Source organism: Hippichthys cyanospilos, chromosome 3 (genome assembly GCF_059441005.1).
Source record: "Hippichthys cyanospilos isolate Australia breed blue-spotted pipefish chromosome 3, RoL_Hcya_1.0, whole genome shotgun sequence".
Taxonomy (NCBI): domain Eukaryota; kingdom Metazoa; phylum Chordata; class Actinopteri; order Syngnathiformes; family Syngnathidae; genus Hippichthys; species Hippichthys cyanospilos.
In genome coordinates this window covers 2,014,317-2,035,384 of record NC_142371.1, presented here as the reverse complement: position 1 = coordinate 2,035,384, position 21,068 = coordinate 2,014,317, and the positions used below count along the sequence as shown (strand labels likewise).

General features: G+C 39.5%; 1 protein-coding gene across 1 annotated transcript in view; it reads right to left on the bottom strand.

Moving 5' to 3' along the window:
* LOC148425395 (uncharacterized) overlaps window positions 1–15,410 on the bottom strand; it is a 44,493-nt gene extending 29,083 nt beyond the window's left edge. Inside the window, exon 1 of the mRNA XM_088409352.1 lies at window positions 14,914–15,410. Within this exon, the coding sequence (XP_088265478.1) occupies window positions 14,914–15,036 (123 nt within the window). The 5' untranslated portion in view covers window positions 15,037–15,410. The remainder of the gene's footprint in view (window positions 1–14,913) is intronic.
* Between the last annotated feature and the right edge of the window lie 5,658 nt (window positions 15,411–21,068).

Genomic DNA, 21,068 nt, shown 5'->3' with positions numbered 1-21,068 from the left:
AAAGTGGAGGAAGTAATGAATACCCATGAAATGACACACGCACACACATTAATTCTCTAGTGTGGGGTTCCCCTTTCAATCCTTCAGTCGTCTCTCCACCTGCTTTCCCATTTTAGTGTCATGACTAATCCTCCGAGTCCTCCTCTCAGCATGCACCGGTGCACTGCAGCAACATATTGCAACACAATCACGCCAAAGTGACATACGCAAACAGACAGAAGGAGCAGGCTCACTGCCCGTACGAAGGAGGGAGCCAAGTCTTGGTGGCTGTTAGCTGGGGGCGACGCGAGGGCCACTGCAAGGCTGCCGTCCCTGCTGGGATCGGCAAACACTTTCTGTGCGCGCTGCTAAACTGGATGCCTGGCATCTTCAATCCGCACAAAAAAAGAAAAAAAAAAGAAAACCCTGCCTCGGCTCATGATAATTGCAGCAGGATTGTTGACTCCATTGTGGCTCATGTAAAGGATGGTTGGGACAAACGGAATGAGTGATTAGGATCTGTGTTTTGATTCCTCCAGCTCGTTGAGATCGTTACTGATCCATCAGCAGCTCTCCACAGCCTTCTTGCTTTAACATGAGTGTGAGCACACTCCATAATGATGGAACATTTTCTTTATGCCCATCTAACATAATTACATTCTGTGTTCACACAGTAAACACTGCACACAATGTTTTAACGATACCCATTTTCAAATTGGCCTCTTTTGTAAGCACACTCAAGTAGACTCTACCACAGAATACAAAATTGGCCTATTTTTATAAGAACACACTTTTGACACAAACGTTAAGTACGTTCACACAGCTCAACAATGGAGACTTGGAAAGTGAGCCATCATTCAGATTATTGTTATTTTTTTGCTCTGACTAAAAAAATGATGCTGGAGTCTCAAGTCACTTGACAGGAGCAGAAAAAAAGTGGCTACAGCACTCCAAGTTGTTCATTGTCATACAAAAACATACAGACAGTTGTATTTAAAACAAGCATGCAAGTTTGCCATAGACGTGTCAGCTAGCTTATTATCCATTTTTTGGCTAATGCCTAAAGTCATTGGGACCAGTATTATAACTTGAATTAATGCACACTACGGGTGAAGCAACACATGTTACACATCTTATAATGATTCACAATTGCATTTTGTTTATCTTCTAGGAAAAAAAAAAACATCTCCTTTCATCTGTTGGAGATAGGGCTGTCTCCAGCTATACATCTTTTTTTCACTGCCCTCAGATGACCAAGGTGAGCACACGTCAAAAGCAGCACAAAGTCTATTGATTTGAAGCAAAAGATGTTTCATAACCGGTTTCATTCGTATAGACAGCATTTCTTTGTTTATCGCTTGTTTTCTGTTCCAAAAACCCACAATGAAGCTCATTTCCCACTCAGATGCAAACATTTGCTAGTGTTGATGAAGATAACGAATGCCCGTTGTTGTGGTTTCATTTGCTTTTATATATTGTTTGGCGTTTATGTTTTTCATTCATTATCCATGTTTTGTTTGTTTTTCACATTTATTGCATTATAAGTCTTAAGTTATTGTTTTTTTTATCATATTTTAAGGCAGTAAAAGCATTCACTTTACACTCATTACGGCCAAGACAATCAAGCATTAACATTTTCTCGCATTTTCTGTCTGAATACTCCATATACCAGTTTTGGTTAAGCAAATAAAAAAAAATACACAAAAATAACAAGGTTGTGAGTTAATAGTGAGGTAATCATTATTTACATATTATTTTTTCATGTAATACATATAGACTATTTTTAAATGGACAATATTATAGTGTGATATTTTCTTATTTAAAAGATAGATTTATTGTTTTTTTGGAGGTGAGGTGGGAACAGATTGGCATTTGCATTCATTTCAGTGGGGAAAAACAATTTTAGGTGCTGATATTTTGAGGTACAAGCTAGTTCACTGAATGGAGCAAACACATATCTGAAGGTACCACTGTATAATACTTTTCTCTTGCTGTATAGTGCTGTTCACACAGATACATGCACACATCCATACGGGCAAAAAAATAAATAAATAAAACTGGACTGTACCACTACATAATGCACAAACATATGTACCTGTATTATCCTCTATAGTAAATTATAGGCACATGTGTTTATTTATTTATTTTTTCCCACATAAGATTTAATGATGTGATGTCTGATGGCCTTTTCATCTCTTTATCCTTCACCCGGCAATGACCCCTTCCCCACAAACTGGTAGTTCCCCTCAGGGAGATCTGAGAGGTGGCAGAGGGGAAACAAGGTTAAGAAGTCAACCTGACCTTGATACTCGGTAAAGTTCAAAATGTAGACAAACTATTTAAAAATAACCGCCATCAAATTGAAAAATGAATCCTGAAGTGGAATTAACTTTTGGTAGCACTCTGATAAATGGAAGTGTCCCATTTTTCTTCAACTCACACCTCCAGATACATTTTTTTCAGAGAATGACTATTTTAAGTATATAAGCCAATTTGGAAATTGCATGCCGTTTTTAGAGTAATTATTCTGCTTCTTTTGAGTTGAGCTTTTGAACTACAGCATCCTGCATTTGCAGAGCAAAAATACTCCAGAGCAAAGCCATCCAGTGCATTGAAACACATGATCGTCTTCATCTTATGTCATCAGTTTTTAGGGAGATGAGACTTCCTCATATGTAGTGAAAGTCTTCCCCCTCTTTGATCTGTAAAATGCAAAAATGCCCGCACACCCTCTTTTCGCCAGTTATTTCATCAAGCTGAACATGTAGCGTGCATTTGTGTGCAAGGCGGATCTAAAGATCAAACTGAGGATGAATTCCAGGTGGCTTTATTCGGAGGGAGCCCCTTGGTCTCTCTCGGACTGGGAGTAATTTGTTGGCTTGTGCTCAACCGGAGGGTGACGGTTCACAGCATCTCCCTCACTCGGTGAATCATCCCTCCTCCAGAGGAGACATAATTAATTTGTCTGAGCTGCTCTTAACCCGGGATGCATGTCAGCCGCGGAAAAACACACACACCGCCGGCACTGAGGCACACAGGTGCAAAGACGTACAACGCGGACACCCACAAGTGCATGTAGGATCGAATGCATAATAACACGTGTCCACAAATCTTTTTGATACAGTATACAAATATTGATGCATGAAGCCAGGAAGAGAAGCAGAATAAGAAATCAATAAAAAAAAGAGAAAATATTGAACAGCAAATTCCTTGAAGGAGTTTTCATCAAATGCCTCAGAAATATGACTATATTTCTATCATATGAAACCCACGCCAATATATGACTACCTAGTACACACACACTCACACACTCACACACATTGGAGCCAAAGGTTGCACTCCTTAAAAATGAATGTGCTGGAGAGAGAAGGGCAATAGAGAAATACGAAATTGCAAGGTGAGGGTCCCGTGGAAAAGGGCCACAATAGAGGCAGGCTGCCTGATTCTTAAAAAATAAATAAATAAAAGAATCTGTTATTGAAAATTGAAGTGGAAAGTGATGAACATGTCCTTAAATAGATCAGTAGTTTTAACACTGGGGGGTGTGACCCCTAGGGTAGGCACAGAGCTACCAAGGACATTAACAATTATTACAAATGATTATATAATATAGTATAATGACATATCATTTATAATATATAGGATATCATGTATTGTATTAACATTAGAATAATTCCATTTTTTCCATTTTTTTATATTGCTTGCCAGGAGAACGGACAGAGATGTGTTTGCGCATCTGGGAACCAGTGTTAGTTACAAAACGCCCCCACTCAAAAGGATTTTCCCGGAACACACATGGTGGCGATGCGGAAATCAACGCGTTAGTTTTGTGTGTGTGCTATACTATGATATATAAGTTCATTCAGTGGCTTCTTTCTTCTTTTCCTAGAACACAATAGCCATCCACAAACCGTTCTGCCCTGTGGTGAGGTCACGGTGTCTCCTTTCTTTTTGTGCTCGCTGCTTCCACAGACAACTTCCTTTTTTTTGAAGCAAACAAGTTTTTATTACTGAATAAACGCTTCGCAATAATAAAAGTAATTACGGGATACTATATGTACATTTATTCTAACATCAAGTCAAGCCCTCAATGCTGTCATGTCGATCTGAGTTGAGTTTCCAAATCTGAGTCAAGTTCTGTTTCCATCGAGTTTAGTTTCCGTGTTGTGGTTACATTGGATTTTTGTACTTTTTGTATCCAAATGCTCCTTCCCACATGATAAAATTTGCTATTTCTGCATTGGCTATCAAAATCGTAGCCTTTCAAATGAATCAGTACCCAAAAGTGGCTCCCAGTTTCATAAAGGTTTGCGAGTTTTATTAAGGTGTGTACTTGATTTGTTATTTTCAGCCTGTGATTCACTTTGAACCCGAGCTGCTGTTCCAGCTGTTTCGCCAAGCGTTTCGTAATTATCAAACGCGTTAATTGCGTAAGAGTGAATGTGTTTGTATGTGCTGGCGTGACTCTTGGTAATTATCTGATGCTGTGATCACTAATGACCACAAAGACAAACATCTGTCCCAAAGTAATGTACAAACTGAGAGATAGGACATCTGCTGTGTGAGTCTGTGCAGGTGTGCCTGTTTTCAAGCTATACTCCATTTTGTGTGGTGTAGGTATATAAAATTCTCAGGGGCGCAAATTTTAATCTTGAAAGTAATAGTTTTATAAGTATATTGTTGTTTGGTGAAAAGGATGTATGGCTAAATTTTTATCCTGGATAAAAAATGCAAATTTTTTATTTCTTTTTATATGAGTATCCATTGTCCATGGATGCTGGTATAAAAAGTGACAATAGTGTTGTGTATGATCACGAAAATTGAAGGAATATGTTGCAAGGATTTAATGGATCCCAGTGGGGATATTAAAATGCTCCTGCAGCATAAATTCACACAGGACAAAACAAATATGTGAGAAATAAACTGAAATTAAAATAAAATAACAACAATAAAACAATAATGTATGTCTTCCCGGAGCAGCACAGCAGGCCTTGAAGGCTAAAGTAGAATGACCGAGGAGAGGTCCGAAATTAACGGCCTGCAGCAAAGGTGCCTTTTGAGTGCCCATAAAACTTTTATATCTTTTTTTTCCTTTTTTCTTTTCTTATAAACTCCAACTTTTTTGCCCCCCAGGCTGATAATAAACTATATTCTCTCCTGCACAATGCCAATGTGTTTTTAGGAAGCCATTCCAAGGGTAGAAAATTACTAGAGAAAATGACAACCAAACAATTACTAAATTAATTGATACTCAGATTCATCGCTTAGAACAAAAAAAAAAAAAAATCCAAAAGCTCTCTAATGAATCTGTGAAGACTGATTGAGCATTGTGATGATTCAGAGAATATTTAGAAACATCTACTGTCTCTTGGAAAAACAATCAGCATTTTCTGCAACGTTTCTGGAAGGAAAGAAAGTTGTGATCTTCCCCCTAAAAGTAGTGTGATGGAGAAGATAACCTGTCATACCAAACTATATACTGTAAAGGCTTGGTTTTAATTGTTCAAATTTTAACCAGTCGGGGGCAGTCATGCATGAAACATGACCAGACTGCTTGCCAATAAGAATAAGAAAAAGAAGAACAGGAAATGATCAACCACATAAAGCTTTGTTCAGAGGTTGCAGTTGTGAGTTTGTGATATTATCTGTGATTTTCTCACCTGTGAAGCCCCTAGAGCACGGGTGGCCAAGTCCAGTCCTCGAGAGTCACAATCCATCCCATTTTTTATGTTTCCGCCCCAACCAACCCACCCGATTGAAATGCGGGTCTTTATCAGGCTTCTGCAAACCTTGGTAATGACCTGATCGTTTAAATAAGGTGTGTTGGTTTAGGGGAAAAAAATCGAAAACTGACTGGATTGTGCCGCTCTAGGACTGGATTTGCCCACCCCTGTTGTGATTAAGACCTATGTAAATGCCTTTCACTTAATTTGACTTGCTTTATCAAGAAATTGATTGAGAGATTAATATAGTATTCAAATAATTATTAGTTGCATCCCAGAAATAAATGAATGAAAAAAATTGCTGATTAAAACATGAAACCTTGTCTGTCAAAATGCTCATGCGACCGATCTGGTGATCTGATGTGCTGCCGCTGGACCTCCCATCTCTTTAGTCACACGCTGCCCTCTCTGTGATAGGAAAAATAATTCATCTAAAGGCTCAAATGGTTTTTCAACTAAAGTAAGTCCGGGCTTTGTGCGTAGGTGTGCGATCGCCGTGTGTTTGTGTGGACAACAGCAGGTCGAAGGTCAAATAACCGTGCACGAGTGAGTCATCCATCAGTAAAGTAAATAAATAACATCTCCATCCCAGTAAACGAGCAAGGGTCAGACAAAGCAGAACACAAACTCGAAAGCACTTCTCCTGAATGGCGTGTTGTGGCGACCGCGCTCGTAGTTCTATTTGCGGTTTGTAATCATATAGGAGTTAAACGTGCGAGCTAAAAGATAAGAAACGGGAACACTGGGGAGAAAATCAAATCAAAGAAAAGCCCAGATTGAGTTTGGAGAAGAAAACGGTGAGGGGCCATAGCGTAAACATAGCGCATTTCCTCGAGGGAACCATCCTGGCTATCAAGTGGAGGTTATTATGCTATGAAGCGCTAATGAATTCATTAGCTAAATGAAATGTCAATAAAGAGCTTGAGAGAGCGTTGAAATCAATGCAGAGCGTCGTATTCGCCCCCTCCTCCTCTTTGGCTTTGTCCCGGCTCACCCATCCATCCCAATTATCCACCTTTCTCCCCTACACACACGCAGACGTGGTCACATTGAATGTGATGGAGGACATAAGTGGTGATCAGCAGGAGCACTTTGCAGTGGTCAGCAGGAATGAGCCGGTCATACACTACTTTAGTATTCAGCCATACTCACCTGCCCGCTTTAAAAAGGTTTTACTTTGCGGTGTGAGTGGATGTGTGCGTCTTTGTGATCGTGAGTGACTGCGGCATTAGAAGCCATGATTGTATAACAGCCTTTCCAGTGTTCAAGAAACAACTCAATGACTGCTTTTATTTCATTTCAACCTTGGGTAAACTCTTTCTATCTAACCCCAAAGTATAATCTACTGCTAAACCTACTGTGCTAAGTACAACTTAGAAACGATAAACAATGCCTTTGGTGACAATTTGACGGAGGAGGACTTAGTTACACTGCGCTTCATTTGAAACTGCCCGAGAAAAATATGCCTCGTGTCCCGTTGCTTATTTAATATTTTGTTGGGTACTGGACATCTGTTGAATATTTAAGCAAGGTTTATTTGCCTTACAGTGATGGAAATATGCATGATAGCAAAATAAGAATTCTTAAGATGAAATTGTGTTTGTATATGTGAAAGGAATCAGACAAGTTTGGAAACACCTTCAAATTTAATTGGTATCAACCACATCAATTCATTCTATGCCAGTCTTTTCCAGACCCCATTTTACACAGTGTTTCTCAGTTATTTTTTGCAAGCCCCCACTAGGGAAGAGAATACTTTTGCCCCCCCCCCCAGAATTTGTACATGTAAACCCGCATCCTTTTAAATGCTACCAAAAGAAAAAAAGCAATATAAATCAACTTTCAACAACTGTTAATTATTTTTTACAGCGTTTATATGGGTTACAGCTTAGTCTAAAACTGAACAAAAATAGCCAAGTGCATCAAAGTGCCTGAAACGTTAAAAAAAAAGGAACATTTATTGTATCACAATTACACTTCACATGACAAAAAAAAGCCTTTTCCATGGGGTCATCTGTGCCCCCCTTGATCATGCTAACTTGTTTGACTGTTTCCCCTGCCCTAGTCTGCATGACTTCAACATTACAGTTAAAAAACATTGAATGTGAATGTGTTTCTAAACTTATGACTCGCTTTGTCTTGGGATCTGACCACATTTTAATATGAATTATGTGTAAATGTGACATTTGGTGGCCTAAAAAGGTCAAAGGTAATGGCTTAAATTTGCTTCTTTGCCACACCGATTTTTCCAATATTTTTGTAAAGATTTGACACCAACACCTTTACATGTTCATCAAATGACATAATAATTGCAGAAGGATTAATTGAAGAGTTTTTATTGAATGTAAATATACTCTAAAACGGCTAGCAGCGTATTCACTGAAGATTTGCACCAAAAATTGAATGAGTTCTTGCTTCACACGTGTGCGGCCCACAAACTTTCACAAAAATAATGTCCGTAGTTGTTGCGTAATCCTGGTTACAGGTAAATATTCAATACCTCTTCCTCCCTGGGCTTTCTCGTACAATTACAACTTGTTTTTCTTTCAGGCTTCTGATAGCCCATCTCCCAAACTACAACAATTCTCTCCAAGTTGTGCTTCTTTGTCGCATTGCATTGTGACAAAGATTTACGCTCACGGCCGCGAGCAAAGTATCGAACCAATTGTCTCTGTCACCTCAGAGTAGTACTCTGCTCGTTCCAACAGGCTCAGGTTCACTGTTATTTTATTTTTTACACGGGTAAATTCTTGTTTCAGGATAATTGTTGGGGGCATATGTTTAAGCGCCATCTCGTTTGCATAAACGTTGTTCAGCTTCCCCTTGGAATCGCATGGGCGCAAATGCACGCGCGCACACAAACGTTGGTGCATTGGCACTCATTCTGACACCGGGCACCGATTCATCTGCTTTTCTGCAACGGCGGTTAAATATACATCAAAGCGGATGTTCAGCTTAGTATGCGCACGCCAGGCTATATAATATTCTACTGGGGGAACGTCTCCGAAAGGCACATGAATTCATTCGGATGGGCCTCTGTCCTCTTGTTTCTTTTGTTTCACCTCATGTCCTCAATAAAAAAGCATTTAAAGTGCCAATGAGATTTTGAAGACTGACTCATCAGTGACTGTTACGCACAAATGTAATTAGGAGGACAGCAGTTAAGGCATGTCCGGGGGACCCGTGCCTAATTGGTGGTGCGTCCTAATGTCTAATACCGACATACCGGAGCGTCCTGCGGGGAGTTGACAAACATATGGTGGCAGTCAGTTGTTCACCCACATTTCTCGGGACTTCATCAAAAATGGTGTGTGTGTGTGTGTGTGTGTGTGTGTGTGTGTTTTTGTGCGTGCGTGTGTGCGTGTGTGTGTGTGTGTGTATGTGAGAGAGAGAGAGAGAGAGAGAGAGAGAGAGAGAGAGAGAGAGAGAGAGAGTGCAGGTGTGTGCGCGCTCACGTGTGTCATTATGACATTACAAACAGAGATGCCGAAAATCGATTAATCGAAAATCATCACTTATCAAATTAATTTACAACTATTTCAAGGACGAAGTAATCGTTTGGAGTACATGTGAAAATGATTAAATGAATAATCACCGTCTAAATAATACATTCGTCAAGAATTTTTGTTAATTTTTGTTGTTTTTTGAATATTTTTGTTAAAAATTCAATGACTTAAATTATACAGATAAAAAAACCAAATTAATAATTTTGTAGAGAACTGATTAGTCATTTAGAGACCTAACATTGCTCAGTATTTCAGCAAAAAACATTTTTCTCAAATTTCTGACAACCACCAACCAAATCATTAAACAAATTTCTGCCATGCCAGTGTGAAAAAATACTTTTGTTTTTTTTTAATGAAGGAATACAAACAATCTATGAAATTCAGCGATTAATTGACAATAATTGACAAAGCCATTGTTTGATTTAAAATAGTCCAGTGCCCATTGTGTCGATCGGGGCCCGCCAAGCTATTGTTAGTCGATTGGCATAACATGAATTGCACAAAAAAAAGAAAAACTGACGCAAAAAAGAACATCAATCGAAAAATAAAGAAGTCACCTTTGTTTACATCGAATGCTGCTCACGCTGGCAGGTAAAGATCAAGCAGCAGATCATTGTCACAAACTTGCTTCTCTGAGGAACTTCAAAATAAAAGCCGTTCGTTTCATATGATACTTGATACCTTTAATTTATTTTGAAGCATTGTCTGACTTCCTCACAACATTTGGCTTCTTGACAAAATGACGGCGGTTTGACATGCAACAGATTTTCCGCAAACCTCATTTAACTTCTGCTGACGCTAAGCTGCTAAGCAAAAAAAATAAACAGATCTTTTCCCAAAGTTACTACCCGGTAATGTGTCTATTGTGGCTGGGTCAATTTCCCTGAAAGGAGAAGCGATGAGTGCTGAAAGTCTTAAGTAAAGTTGAGCGAATTAGACTCTGTCTCTCATTGCAGTGGGACGCATTTGAACACGTGTGAATGAGAGTCCAGATTTTCATTCATGATGTTTACTAAACTGTGTTCACTACTTTACTCCACTGTAATATCACTAAAACATTGTTTGGTGATATCACTGCTAAAGAGAAGATAAAAATGTAATATACTCCGGCGTTTTTTCATCACTGGTTATTGGGATACAGGAGTGAGGATTTGAAATCTTTGTTCATGCTTGCCATGAGTTGTGACTGGCAGAATAATGAATTGATTAATTTGACTAGATGCAGAATGTTCATAATTAACGTGCATGTGCATCCACCTGTTGACATTTATATAATGGAATAAGACATGCCGCATACACATAGTGTGAGGGAATTTGTGGGTTAAATAAGGGGAGTGGGGGTGGGGGTGGGGAGGGGGTATCCTCTGGGGAATAGTCATGCTGGAAAAAATGGGCCAAACTGTCTTGGTAAGATCATAATTAGGGCTTCATACAAACGAAGTAATCCAGACCCAATCGCCCTTTGATTAATTAATTAATTAATTATCTCGCTTTTTTCTGTGTCCAGTGTGAAGGACAAATCCTACTCACCTTGTCTCAAAAAAAAAAAAAAAAAAAAAACTCGCCGAGGTGCCATATTTCAGCACACACAAGAGATTTCATTGGAATGACTTGACCACAACACTGTTTATCCTTCTGACAGGCACATAAATTGGGCCGTGTCCACACGGATGCGGATAAATATGGAAGCGTGTATATTTGTCTGACCTTCCTGATACCCTCTTAGTCAGCTTTTATCTAACTCTCAAAGCTTTGCACATGTAGATTCATCTTTATCGGCGCGGACATGGCCTTATCTCCCCCAGGCCGCGGCTCGGACGGAATGCAAATGCGGCGAGGACCTCTTCCGCCTCACAACTTAATAACACTAAAGTGATACCTCAGACTAAATAGGTGCTTGATGCCTCATTACTCCGTGATAATCATCCATCCTGTTTGCGCTTCCTGTTAAATTAAGTAAAGCATCCTCATGCCAGGAAATTATTACAGGGCGTTCTTCAATTACAAATCAGAGGTGGCACAATCCACATTACATACATAAATAATCTCATCCGCTCCTGTTTACGTTAAAATTAATCCGAAACGGCCTCAATGCGGCAGTATCATTAAAGCCCAAACTGACTAAACAAACTTTTAAGGGTATTTTAATGCCTGCAATTTGCTGGAAGTGAAACTTAACAGAGAACATCAAATGCTTGTGTCAAAAAGTCAACTAATGGATCTCAACTTTTTGTGTTTACAGCCAAAACTTTTACGGTCGACAGTTAACATTTAGTCAGCAATCTTTCTTGCAGAGAGCCGGAGGCGAGCGTGTTGTGATAATGACAGTCTTTTATGCATTCAATCAATGCACATTTTACACAAGAGCAAAACAAAAATGATTTTTAATTGCAGCACATAGTCACATTACAGCTTTGACCTTTACCTAAAAAAAGTTAAAACAGGAAAAAAAATGACACACCCCAGGGCACTATTTAGTGATTGCAATTTTCTGTAAAATGTCATATCTTGGGACATTGTCTATTTCTGTTCTCTTATGTAATTTTCTTATTTGTATATCAGATGTGATTTTTGCCATTCCTTTCGTGGATTTCAATTCCATAATGGAAGATCATTTGTTTACTTTTTTTTCTGGGCTGAAACTAATGAGTGAGAATTGATTAATCCGTGGATTATTATTTCCATCTCTTTGACAAAAATAACATTATTTTTTTTCAATGACTTAATTGTTGGTTTGCACCATAATATGTCAGGAAAAAATGTTGATTATTTTCCAAAATTAAAGGAGACGTTTATTATGTCGTGTTCCTATGTAACACAATGCTGATAAATCTGCTTTCAAAGAGGAATAAATACATCTGAGAATATTTCCAGATGAGAAGCTAAAATCCTGAACATTTGGAATGTTTGGTCTTGAAACAAACCAATCAATCGTCAAAAATCATTATAGGCTAATTTGATTATCATTTAGCTATTGATCATTCATTGTACATCTGCTCCAAATGATTAATCAAGCATTTAAATAGTTGATTAATTTGATAATCGATTAGTTGCTGATTCATCGATTAATATTTATAGTTCTGTCTTTAACTCTACAACAATAACAAAAACTACCTGGAAAGAGTTTATGAATGTTTTTCTTTTAAAGATTCAAAAAATGTTGTTGAATGTCCTCTAAAAGACAATTTTAGGTCTCAAAAGAACTATCAAAAATATTAGCCATCAATTAGTCCATTAATCATTGCATTCCCAAAATATACTTCCCTAAAAGCATATATTTTATATATATATATATATATATATATATATATATATATATATATATATATATATATATATATATATATATATATATATATATATATATATATATATATATATATATATATATATATATATATATATATATTAGAAACTAAATGCTAGTTTGTGTTTGTTGAGTTTAAATGTAATCGCTAATGCGCTACCGCTAATGGAGATTACTATATGGCTAGCATAGGTACATTTTGTTGGTGTCTAAAAATTAATACACATAGGAGATAAAAAATAAATAGCAGTTACATCCATTCTTTTCAACTCACGTTCAGCCTTAGTAGATTATTAAAAAAATCAACTCGTGTTCAAAGTTAGTAGATTCTAAAAAAGTAATGCAGGTAGGGGGTTGCTTGATTATTCAATGGATTTTTGCAGTATTTTGTCAAATTCTTTGCGCTTCACACCGAAGGCATTTCGCATCAGAGGGAAAGCGTTGAAAGAAGACACTAGGGAAGCTGAAATTTCACCCAGGTAGTACTAAGATGTCAAACATGGTGTGATCACTAAATTATCGCACGACCAGGAGTGAGCCATTCCTTGTCTAAAATACTGGTAATGGAGAAGAAAATGAACCCAAAATGGTCGAAATACTGCACAAGGGTAAAAAGAATTTGATAGTAACAGTCCTAATCATTAGTAGTTAAATGACTAGTCTGTGTCAAGCACTTTGAGTACCCTGAGCGCAATACTGTATTATAAGTGAAAGACCATTTACCACTTGTTATGTTTTATGGTGTGACGTAATGATGAAAATTTGATTGGCTGTCGTGTGATTGTTTGCATGTGCCGAACAGAAAGGCACAGAGAAAGAGATAAGGGAGCACAGCAGCAGACGGATGAGACATCAAAAGAGCGACTGGAGAGGTGAAGGCAGACAGATGAAATGCAGAGTTAATACGTGTCACGCTTCAATATTTGAGGCGTGACATTTCGACACATGTAAGTTTGTCAAGAAAGATGTTGCATAATTTGGCGGATTAACAGTGCGTCAAGTCCTTTTTTTCCAAGCGTAATAAACGTCACAGGAAATAATCGCTGGCTGCTTTTAAGGCCAAATTAGTCGAAATGACAGCTAAGTGTATTTATTGTAACAAATCCAGTTTAAAAAAAAATACCACCCAAATATGGACATTATAAAATCCATTTTACAGTCTTCTGTAGCCATAAAAAACAGGATTGGAAAATAGTTTTCTTTTATTATCAATATTTTATTTATCCTGTTAAGGCCCAGCCTATTCATTTGTTTCTTTTGACTCATGTGAACTACTCTACTAAATCCTAGTGTGCTCACTAGAGGACATTCTTGTCTTTTCATTGATGTCTCGCGTTTGAGTGAGATGGAAATCAAAATGTATGGACTGGGTCCCGGGTACAATATTTTTTGTATTCAAGTTAAAGAAAATGGTGGCCATATAAAGTGATGCCCTTTGCACTCTCAATTGATCATGCTTCATAGATGATAGTCATAGTTTGACACAGGAACAGATTAAATCAATCATCATCATCTGTTCCGAAATGACAGCAGGAGGTCAATCAATGTCTCGAACGGATTCTTTTTGAGTTACTTTCTGTTTTACCCACGTCACAGCTTCGACATTTGTTTGCGCATGTTTGAATTTTTTTTGAATAGTCAAGAGTCTGTGAAGAAGTTTCCAGTTCAGTACAACTTTTTGCAGCATCTCTGCCAGGCTCCTTAAGTTTTTTTGTTTGTTGCGCACCTAGTGAGAGCGGGCCAAACGTGACGGAATGGTAATGACTCCAGTGAGAAAACGCTCACAAGAATGTATACCAGCTGCTGTTTTCTGCCTTACGCAGCAAACTTTTCATAAATTCCACCAATTTGTCTTGTCTTCTCATGAAGACCTTGCGGAAAAATCTATGACTATAGGGGAACGGCGCACACACACTCACAGTGTGTTTGACGCTAAATACCATTGTGGTGGCTGAAAAGAACCAGTGGCACTAGGAAAAGGTCACAGAGTTATTCAAGTAGGCTGCACCCACACACTCAGTGCTACACACATCCTATTAGTAACACACCTAAGGTAATTAGTGCTATTTACAATGGGGCAGCTCATCTCTTCGCCAGAGCATTCTAATGCAATTCCATTTGTTTAATTCCCATTGCCTTGGGGGGGAAAATTAGCATGCGGGGACAATGACTTTGTGCTTGAATACCCAATTGTGGCATTCGCATTCCTATTCGCCCGCACAATAATAATAAAAAACAATAATAAAAGCAGTACAGCTCAGTCGTCAACTATGTCATTAAACGGGTTTGCCCGTGGCTGCGAGACTTTTCTACGACTTTAGTGTGAGAAACCATTTCCGAAAAGCTGGAGGCACAAGGCGCATAAACATAAAAAGGAAGGAAGCGAGAGAGCACCTACCGGTGAGTCACAGGCTGCCGTGGTGCACAGCGGCCCCCTGAAGACCCCCTTGACGCGCCGAAAGTGTCCGTTGCTGAGATGCGTGGAGCTGATCACCAGGTAGTAACAGGCGCCGCACGCCATCCCGGGGGGCTCGCGAGGCCGCCTCCCAGCGGCGTCCCCCGAGTGCGTGAAAGTCGGCGCAGGTGAGGACCGGCTCGCCCCCCTTCCCCTCCGCTACTCACTCGCAAGTGTGCACATGGGGACTCTCCGAGAGTGCGGATGACAACTAGCCTATATGCTCACATGTGCGGAAGAATGAAAGGAGGAGCTGGGTCGCTGGCGTGCGCCGCGCTTGGCATGCTGTCCTCGGTCAGGCTGAGATGAATGAATGCAAGCCTTTTTTGGAGGGGGCTCCGCTTTGTATCTCACCCCCACCTCTTGTGCCCCCTCATCCCTTCTTCCTCTCGGCTTGCTGCACTTTTGCAGCTCCTGCTGCACGGAAAGATGTTAGAAGAGGAGGAGGTGTGACAGCCCCCCCACCCCTCCTTCCCCCCTCCCCTCGACTCTTCTCTGCTTCTTGATGGTCTCTATTGATTGTCACCAGATTTAAGATGTCCCCGTGATATGAATTAAATCCAGAGGTGTGCGAGGTGGCGGAGGTGTAAATCCATCCACAGGAGTTATGGTCCAGGCTCCAGCCGATCAAGGCAGGCTGATGTGGATCAAATTCTTCCCGTGGAAGAAATATACACACACACTCTCTCACTCCTCTCTTCGACTATCTCTCTCGCTCACTCTCTCCCCCTAATCCATTCCGTGCCAGCACGTGCGCACGGATGAAATTCCACTCAGTCTGGATGTATTGCTTTCCACTCAAGTGTGTTTGGGCACTCGTGTGTATAGTCGCGGTTCTGTTTAGGATTTGGTTTATTAATCTGACATGAATTCAATAAGGCTGACTTTTAAGTTGAGGGGCTGACAAGTAGCTGTAACAGCGAATTCCGGGAATTGTTCAGTCCAGTGCTCTAAGTGGGCCGGTACACAGCCGTACGGCATACCAGCACTTGTCAAACTGGACTATTTAGGACGTGTTGCATTTCTTTTTTGCTTATTGTGATACTCATGCGACTTCTTCAAAACCCCAAATTATAATCTGACAATAAAACCGAAGTTTTAAATACAATTGAATTACTAAAGTTAATTACACCATCATTGAAAAACACCACAAAACTCTTAGGTGTTGGAGGGAGTGTTGACGTCTTGTATGCCGCACAGGAGGGCAGGTGCAGTACATTCAAAGGCTTGTGGACATTTCAAACCCATCCAGATTTTATTTATTTATTACCTACGAGTATCTACTATCTTGGACTACTCTGCCCTGCGCTACTCTACTCTGCTCTATACCAAAGGACATTGCATCTACATTGCCACCGCCAGACCCCGGGAGCCTCTCCTCACCTCGCCAGTGACATCATGTTACCAGCGGCAGTAGCGAGTGCACGTTGCATGCAATAGCAAAAAACTATGGAGCGTGTGGAAAGATTATTGTACTTGGTGCTTGGATTACTGTAATTCTGCATCAGCCCGAAAACTATTAACTTGAAGTCCATCAAAGGAAGCTTGTGGAAGCGAAAGCTTTTTCATTCTTTTTCCCCATCTTCGCCATTCGTCGCTAATGGTGACTGTTTTCCCCATCTAGTTTTCAGTGCCGCATTATCGAATGTGTCTCTGACCAACCAATGGCCCTTAAAGTATTTACGTCATGTTTGCTACTATTTTTGGAAGCACAACGGGCACCATAGATTTCATGTTGGAAACTGATTTTGTCAAGTAGAGCTGAGTAAAGTAGATAACGGTGGAGAAGGGGCTGCCACTCTACTCTGCAACAAAAAGCATTGCGTCTGCACCACCTATGACCTCCAGAAGATCCTTACCTGCACACACTTACAAAAAAAATAGTGTGTAACAATTGTTGTATCTGCTGCTTGGTTTGTGGCGTATTGCATCAACTGGAAGAAGATATTCATTTCAAGTCCATCGAAGGGAGGTTCTGGAAGCAAAAGCATTTCCATTCTTTTTCCTTCCTTCATCGTTCATCGTTATTCAGTGGCAGTCCACTGATGCGGCTTGATTTGTTTATTTTATTAGAAGTGCTATGAGACATACAGGCCAATGCACTGTCGCATAGTAAAAGCCAAACATTGTGAGAAAGCCAGCCGATCCTTCAAAAAGGCGGTCCACCGCAGGCAATACATGGAACACCCTTGCACTAATGGATAGACAAACTAGCCTGCCTAGCTGCCAAATCATAGATTGGGAGACGAGGTGGTTGTTTGGTAGATTAAGACCATTATGTAAATGAGGGGTAAGCATGCTCAGCCCTTTAAAGTACACTAATGCATTTTATCCATCCATCCATCAGCTACTGCTTTATCCAGAGTCGAGTTGCGGGGGCAACAGCTTCAGTAGGGAATCCCGCACTTACTTCTTCCCAGCCAATTCGTCCAGCTCCTCCGGCCAGGCTGTATGAAATCTGCCCGAGGCCTTCAGAATCAACAGTGCGGGTGTCTGTGCACTGTAAGTGAACTGGCACATTAATGTAGTTAATAGATAGTTGCGATAGCCAATCAGATCACAAGCGGGCGACAGTAAGGCCAGCTAGAAGGCCTCACGTCAAACGTGACATGTACATGAGCCTGTGATTGGATGGAGTGGATGGGAGGCACTGCTATGAAGCGCATTAACAGTGTAGACAACACCAGAGCCGAATGGCTTTCAAAAAAAAAATAAAAATATCTACTCGCTTTTTTAACCAAATATGGCTGAAGGAGAGGAAAACATCAAACAATCGAGTCATTGAACTTTTCTTGATGAAAGAAAGAAGAATGGATTTTGTGTTGAAATAAGTGTTTTGGGGGACCGACGTTTTAGTGAGTGCAAGCAATTTATTCATTTTTAATATGCTTTTTGTAATTTTGTTTCGTTATTCGCAATTAATTGATATCACGTATCACCTGTAGTGATAGGTTGTAACTGGTGATGCGGGTTTAGTGATGTATAAATATTCCAGAAATAGCCTGATTAAGGTGATACAATGCACAGTAATGCAAACGTGTAATTTCGTAATTTCTCCAGCTGTGGTGTCGGACGAGGTAGGACATCACAAGGCTTAAGAGTGAAATGCATGGACCACCACAGATTGATTGATATACAGTATATATATAACTGAGCAGCATATTATTTTAGTATTGAATGCATGTTTGGATAAAGTTCATATTCTGAATATCATTAGATTGTGTGGGTGTATCGTAAGTGACGATGGGGCCAGAGTGCATATTTAACTTGCAAGCGGAAGGCCTCTGGCACTTTTTTATACAGACATAATATTTAACAGCTTTATAAACAGAGGAAGCCAGTCTAATAGAACTGCATAAATTGAAAATCAGATTTTTTATTTTTTTTTTTGCTTATTTTTATGCATTTGATTGACAGCAGGCAACAACTTTTTGCTCAAAAGGTTTTGTAGTTAGATAATTGTCCTTTATGTGAATTTCCTCTCAAGATGAATGGTTGAATAATGTTCCGAGTTTTTTGTAACTGCTAATCTTTCAGTGACTTGAGATGCCCACTAAATTTCAGATACTGCAGAGGCAAATTGCTAAACCAGAGACACCAGTATTCTAAGGAAAGCAAAATGACACATTACACTGTAGAAATACATAGTTGCTTGCTATCAAATTGCGCTTGTCTGCCTCTGATTTTCTGAGTTCTATAATCACAAAACATCTGCACGTCGGTCCAGATACCCGCTCATTAGATTAAAAATAATGTCAAGCCAATCCCAACAACCATGCGCTGCGTGACGATTAAACACACCGGAAAATCTTCTTGGAGACTTTTTTTTGCCACATTTGGACCCAACTCCCAATTCAAACATCACAAAATTGTCTAAAATCCATTGAACATTCAATGTTTCTTGTGAGGGAAAATATGTTGTTGTGCATTTTTTAGCTCTGTGATGTTTTCTTGCAAGCAAAGGTTTTCTTGATGTTTGATGGAGTCTACTAACCAGATACTGTAGGTTTGTTTAAATTCAGTGATCTGTGCCCTTTTGCTTTGAAGCAAAATTGGTCTTGGGTTTGGAGCATGGACTTCTATATGAATGTGCTGATGCTATAATTGAGGAAGTTGAGAAGTCAGATAGCTGATTCTAATCAATGTTTTGTTTGGTTGTTTTCTTTGGTCCATCACAACACCTATTTATCCCCAGCTAACCTTTTCCATACTGTCAGGAAGGAATCATTTATCTTCAAAGCAGTTCATGTATTTCACTGAATAACATCATGCGGGGAGATAATGACATATCTTCACAGTCCAAACAACATTATTTAAAGTGAAGTTATTTCATCTAAATTAATGCAACAGTAAAAATATATATTTTCTAACCTTGTAAATGATGTTTTGCCATTTAGAGCTCAGGTCTTCATATGGTCACCATTATGGAGCCGCGTCAGCTTGACGACGTTTCGTGATGTGGGGGTCCCTTTTTTTCCCGACTTCGCTATTCAGATCTCCCAATTCAAAGGGGAAGTTGGAAAAATCCACGTCCCACCTTCCTCAAATGCAGCATAACGCTGCTGCTTCGTCACGGTTGAGAGAAGTGAAGTCACTGGTGGCCATCTTACATTGCCACTCATTAAACGCACCTAATTTGAATATGTTTATTTCTCCAAGACGTTTTCACGTTTTATTCTGTTTCTACGGCGCAAACTGATTGCACTGAGTAGCCTTCGTAGTCCTTGTAGCTCTCCGCCAAGTCTCTATCATGTGCTCAAGGTCAGGGCAAGTCACGTCCAAGTCGCCAGCTTTCCAGAGTCTCATCGCTTTGAAGCTGTCATTAGAGCTTGAGCAAGTTCCCTCGCAGCCACATGCAAGATGAGATTCAAAGCAAGTCTGCAAGCCAGCGAGTGTGTGATGGCTCTCAATTTTGTCTTTGTACTCATCTGGGATTCCTTCACCTTTTCAAGTTCCACACAAGGAAAGATGAAGAATAAAAAAAAAAAAATGCACAAACATGGAGTGAGGGTTATTGAGGGGTGTGTGCAGTACTGTGATGTGAGACCATATGTCACACTAAAAAATGAGCATCATCTGCCCCTCTGGAATCTGATTTTTTTTTTAATTCTTTTTTTTCTGAACGTTAAACTTTTTTTTTTCACTGTGATTGGTCAGTCCAGGTTGCGCTTGCCTTTCACACACCCACGTGACCCTCATGAGGATAAGCACTGCAGAAAAAAAAAGACTCATCTGTTTAGTTTCCTTTTTCTTTGGTAAAACATTCAAATTTTTACTTTCTTCATAACTCGGTTATCAGTGAAAGCCATTACGTCAAACCAGTATCTCTTTGAGACAAATGTTAATAATAAATGTTTAATGTACAAAAAAAATTCAAATGTCTTTGAGTTTAAACCTTTGTTGAATTTCTTTCCTTTTTTTTCTTGAGTGTGGGGGTCAATAAGTTATTATTCTTGATTACGACTGGTTTAGAGAGAGAAAAAAGACCGAAAGCTGTAATTCTGTACAAAATAATGGCTCATTCATGTGCTGTTATTATTAAGGACACTGAGTTCAGTGTCTGTTTGATAGTTTTGTTCTGCGGACCATCTATGGTATTTAAAGGGTTTGTATTAGTAATTCAAGGTTGAATTTTATTTTGTTTTTTGTTTTTTTCAGTAAAAGCCTGTGAGCCTTGAAGCAAGCTAATCCGAGCAAACGGTTCCACGACGGTGAGGCAAATTTAAACAATAGCCTCACAATTGACAGCCACACTATATAGAAATGGTGTTATGTAAAAGTCAAAAGCAAAATGTTTCAAAGGCGCCCTAGGATTTAATTTAATTAGTGGAACGATGACATAATATGCCTCATTTAAAGTTAGTGTAAGGACATCTCCTTTATTCGTCTAGAAATTGTTCATATTAAGGCGTCAGAAAATGAGGTTAAAATAAGCCAAGGAATCAAAAGTTGTATTCTTTTTATACACCTATAATGGAAACAACTGACTGTGGGTGTTGTGTACATTGATCTCTTGAGAGCTCTGCCTCCCTGCTGTTGCCATCTGAACTCAAACATCAACGCAATCAACATTCCAGCTCCCCACAATGACACCAGAG